The sequence below is a fragment of the Phoxinus phoxinus genome (genome assembly GCF_949152265.1).
Source record: "Phoxinus phoxinus genome assembly, chromosome: 10".
Classification (NCBI taxonomy): Eukaryota; Metazoa; Chordata; class Actinopteri; order Cypriniformes; family Leuciscidae; genus Phoxinus; species Phoxinus phoxinus.
The window spans coordinates 21,513,911-21,518,799 of record NC_136885.1 but is presented as its reverse complement, the minus strand read 5'-3'; the positions used below and the strand labels follow the sequence as shown (position 1 = coordinate 21,518,799).

The following is a 4,889-nucleotide window of genomic DNA, read 5'->3' as shown; positions in this document are numbered from 1 at the left end:
CTGATTAATTTGGTTTCAGATTTATTGCACATTTATGAATATAGACCTGGAGAGATTTTTTTTTTTTTTTATTACCCACTGTTTCATAATCAACTGAATTCCTGAAATAATGCTATTTACTCTGGAACATACAAACTGCTGCCAGTTTAAAGTTTCTTAAATTATTCTGAATTTAAAAATGGGAACACTACGTTTAAAAGTTTGGGGTCAGTAAGGTTTTTTTCAAATAAATGAATACTTATATTCATCAAAGATGCATTAAATTGATCAAAAGTGACATATTGTTAGAAAATACTTCAAATAACTGTTGTACTTTAACGTTCTATTCGTCAAATCCTGGAAAAAATCTATCAGTTTTTACATAAATATTAAACAGCACAGCTGTTTTCAACATTGATAACAAGAAAAAATGGTAACCAAATATCTTAGAACAATTTCTGAACGATCATGTGACAAGAGTAATGACTGCTGTAAAAGCTTTGCCATCACAGGAAAATTGCATTTTAAACTATTAAAAGTTTTTAAAAGCTTACAGTATTCTTGTTCAAATAAATGCAGCCTTGGTGAGCATAAGAGTGTCTCAAAAAACATAACATTAATCTCACCAATTTTTGAACGCAAGCATAATTATTCCTCTCAGGATTAAGAACGAAGTCTGTGAGGTAAAATGATTCTAGCAAAAATGACAGCATAATCTTTCCCTTCTTAACACATAAATTAAGGTATCTGTTACAAAATTTATTTTACAATAATACATCAATAGTAAAAAAAAAAAAAAAAAAAGAAGAGTACAATGATTTAAAAAGTGATGAATAAAATGTATTAATAATCCAACCCACTCAAAAATAGGGCTGGCGATAGAGTATAGGAATACAATGCCTAGATCTGTGACAACATCAGAAAAGGGCTGAAAATATGAGTATGTTTCAAAGAGATGGGCAGTTTAACAGCCTTGTGACATCTTTAATGTACACTCAGTGGTCTCCCATGCAGGTGGTCTTGTTATGTAAGGCATGTCACCCTTACGACAGGTATATGACCTGTTGTTGACAGAATGAAAGGTTATCTAATACATTTGTTGTGTTTGTGGTTTTAACCTCTCTAACCTCTGCAATAATCAAGGTGATACTGCAGATTTCATATGTAAACCCAGACACGGACCATGCGAGTTCACTGTACCTCATGCAATAGTTTAAACGGACATCAAATGAAGTGCATATAATCCCTGTGTCTCTTAGAGAGATTTAGTTCCTGTAAAAAACAAAAACAAGTTGGGAGTCCATTTTGTGGTGTTAGTTCTTAGTTCTGTTCTGACTGCTTTGACTGCCAGTACTGGATGGGCGTAGATGGTAAGAGTATTGCTTTGCCTGATTTAGAGAATCCACCAGGCTCACACAGTCGACGGCACTCACTGTGGATAAAGAAAAGCACACACATGCTATCAGTCAAACATTTGGAATAATTAAGATTTTTTTAAGATGTTTTTGAAAGAAGTCTCATTAGGCCAATGCACACTGCACCGACAAACACTGACCAATGCAGACAAACACCAGATTACAGAATGTCACTTCTCAGACGTTCCACGACCTGACAAACACTGATTCAATGACGAAAACGAGTGCCGACCAATGACAACGGACATTGACGGGTAACACTGATTCGACCAAACCTGATGAAGTGCTGTTGCCATTGGTCGCCATCTGTCAGTGCAGTGTGAATTGGCCTTTATGCTCAACAAGGCTGCATTTATTTGATCAAACATACATTAAAAACAGTAATATTGTGAAATATTGCACTAAAAAAAAACTTAATTTTAATATATTTTCAAATTTAACTTATTCCTGCTATTGCAAAGCTGAATTTTCAGCATCATAACAGTCTTCGGTGTCACATGATCCTTCAGAAATCATTCTAATGTGCTGATTTGGTGCTCAAGAAACAAGCGGATTTTGGGCTCAATTTCTAGCAATTATTCCTATTATTAATATTCCTATTATTATCAATGTTGAAAACAGTTTTATGCTGCTTAATCTTTTTGTGGAAACCATGATACCATGATTTTCTTTCCGGATTTTTTGGCCTTCTGGCCTATAAGATTCATTGTCCAGCATTTATTTTTAAAAGGAAATATTTTGTAACGTTCTAAATGTCTATTGTAACTTTAAATTATTTTAATGTGTCCTTGCTGACTAAAAGTAGCAATTCCTTTTCTTTTCTTTTATCTTATCCCAAACATTTGGTGGTGTATCATGGTTTCCACAAACACTTAAAACATTAAGCAATTTTCAACCTTGATAATAAGAAATGTTTGTTGAGCACCAAATCATCATCATAAGAATGATTTCTGAAGGACACTAAAGACTGGAGTAATGGCTGCTGAAAACGTACACCACCAAAGAACACAAGCAGTGATTATAAACCCAGTACTCACACTGTTTGTTTGTTTTGAGTGACAGATCCAGCAGCACTTGGCTTTGGCTCTGTGGTTTAAGCACTGCAGCCCGTAGAGAGTGCCCTCTTTTGGACGGGGCGCCACCTAGACCAAATATAACAGCAGTGTTTATTGCTTTAGATGTGGTCACATGCACATTTTCTTTTTTTTTTACTTGAATGGATCAATATCTCCACGTTAACGTCACGACTCACGACTGACACTAGAGCTGTTAAAATAACAAGAATTGGACAGTTTGGTATCAAACGTGCAGGTGTGTGTGAGCGCGTGTCCATCTGGCAGCGGCGGGCAGGACGAGGGGAGGGAGGTTTGCGTTTGTGAGCGAGAGGAGACAGCTCGACATTCCGTCTGACAGCAATGAACTTTTCAAAGCGCTGTGACTGTCAGGGAGGAGCGGGGAGGGGAACAAGTGTCCGTGTGTGTGTGTACGTGTACGTGTGCGCGTGTGTTTGAGAATGAGAGCGTCTCTGGCCTGCTCAGCCATCATCACCTGTTCATGTCTGCTGAAGGTCAGTTGCGTTAACTGGGTCGAAACTCCACCTTATCAACTGATATGAAAGGAGGGAGGGGAGATGGTGTGTGTCTGTGTTGGAACATCACATAAAAACATAACACCCGCTGTAATAATCTTATTAGTGATGCTTGGTCTACTTTTAAACTTAGCTACGGACAGGAATCATAACTCAAATCAAGTCGCTATTTAAGGAAAGGTATCCAATTACTTGTACAAGCGATCAGGCATATGGTTATAAATAAATACAATTCTATTTTAATATATCTTAAATAGTGTCACATGACCTTTTGAAATCATTCTTATATGCTGATTTGCTGCTCAAGAAACTTGTTATTATCATCAATGATGAAAATAGTTGTGCTGCTTAACATTTTTGTAGAAACAGTGATCCATTTGATTTTTCACGATTCTTTGATAGAGAGAAAGTAAAAAAAAAATATATTATTTGAAATAGAATTTTTTGTAACATTATAAATGTCTTTCACTTTTGACTATTTTAATGCATCCTTGCTGGATAAAAATATAATATATATATTTATATTAAAAAAACTATATAAATGCTTTCCATTTCATATAAATATTGTTTTTATGGAACTTTCTATTCATCAAAGAATCCTGACAAAAAATGTTTACAACTGTTTTCAACATTGATAATAATAATACATGTTTCTTGACCAGCAAATCAGCATACTAGAATAATTTCTGAAGGATCATGTGACATGACATGTACATCCAAAAAACTAGAGTAATGATGCTGAAACGATTCAGCTTTGCCATCACAGGAATAAATTACATTTTAAAATATATTCCAAACAGTTATTTAAATTTGTATTAATATTTCACAATATTACTGTATTTTTCCTGTATTTTTAATCAAATAAATGCAGGCCTAGGTGAACATAAAGACTTCTTTTAAAAACATACAAAAATCTTACCGATCCCAAACTTTTGAACGGCTATCTATTTATATAATATGCAAATTAGGGCTGGGAAAATGAACAAACTCTTTAATGTGTACCTAACATGTCATGCCTAACATGATTAAAACTGTGATATGAATTGGTTTCCCTCCTAGTGGACAGTAATATAACACTCACCATAGATATTTTGGAGCACAGAGCTTTTTTTCCCTGCGTTCCTGGTAGGAGCAGCTTGAACTTTAGAAGAAGTTTTATGGTGGGCGTGGTCATAAGCGATAGGCCACTCCCATAATAAGCCAATCAACAGGGCTGTGACTTCAGCAGACTCCGCCCCTTTCACAGTCCTGCACAGTACCTTACGAAGACGACCCCGAATACAAGACCTGAATGGAAAAACATGTTACGCTTTCACAAGCACATACGCACCAGCAAATGCAGCGACAGCATATTAAAGATGTACAATCAAACGAGCAAACCACATTACTGTTCATAAAAAGGACTTGAAGAATGTGCATATACCTTCTTTGTACTCTGAATCCCATTATTTTAGTAAAGCCATTAAAAGAAAGTGCACTCATGGGCCTGCATTAGACTCCCTACACACACACACACACAAATAAATAAGAGGCCTATTCTGGTGACCTCCCCTCAGAGGTGTTGATGTGCTGGTGGGCACAAAGCCATGCCACAACTAAACAAGGAACATGTGGGCAACATATGAGCAGACACAGATGGAATCTGCAGACTTTTCTTGCATTTTCTGTGTTGATTTAAAGGAAAATTTGATTTAAACAGTTAATGTTTTAAACTTAACAATTTATTGTCCAATAAATACATGTACAGTTTTATGTTTATTGTCATGTATGAAAATCCAATTTATACTGTGAAAAATGAGTACGGTATTATAAATATGTGTAAAATATGAATTGGAGAGATGAGATATGAGAGAAGACACAGTAGCTACGCTACGAGCTACGTTTACATGCATCCAAATAATCTGTTT

General features: G+C 35.6%; 1 protein-coding gene across 4 annotated transcripts in view; it reads right to left on the bottom strand.

The window, feature by feature from the left end:
- Window positions 1–7: 7 nt before the first annotated feature.
- Window positions 8–4,889, bottom strand: part of invs (inversin) — a 32,988-nt gene continuing 28,106 nt past the window's right edge. For 3 of the 4 annotated variants that reach the window (XM_079625901.1, XM_079625902.1, XM_079625903.1), the window contains 3 exons: window positions 4,064–4,269; window positions 2,432–2,536; window positions 8–1,411 (listed from right to left, as the gene is read on the bottom strand). In XM_079625901.1, coding sequence (XP_079482027.1) covers window positions 1,293–1,411; window positions 2,432–2,536; window positions 4,064–4,269 — 430 coding nt within the window. In that variant the 3' untranslated portion in view covers window positions 8–1,292. The remainder of the gene's footprint in view (window positions 1,412–2,431; window positions 2,537–4,063; window positions 4,270–4,889) is intronic. The other variant, XM_079625904.1, reaches the window with a different exon arrangement.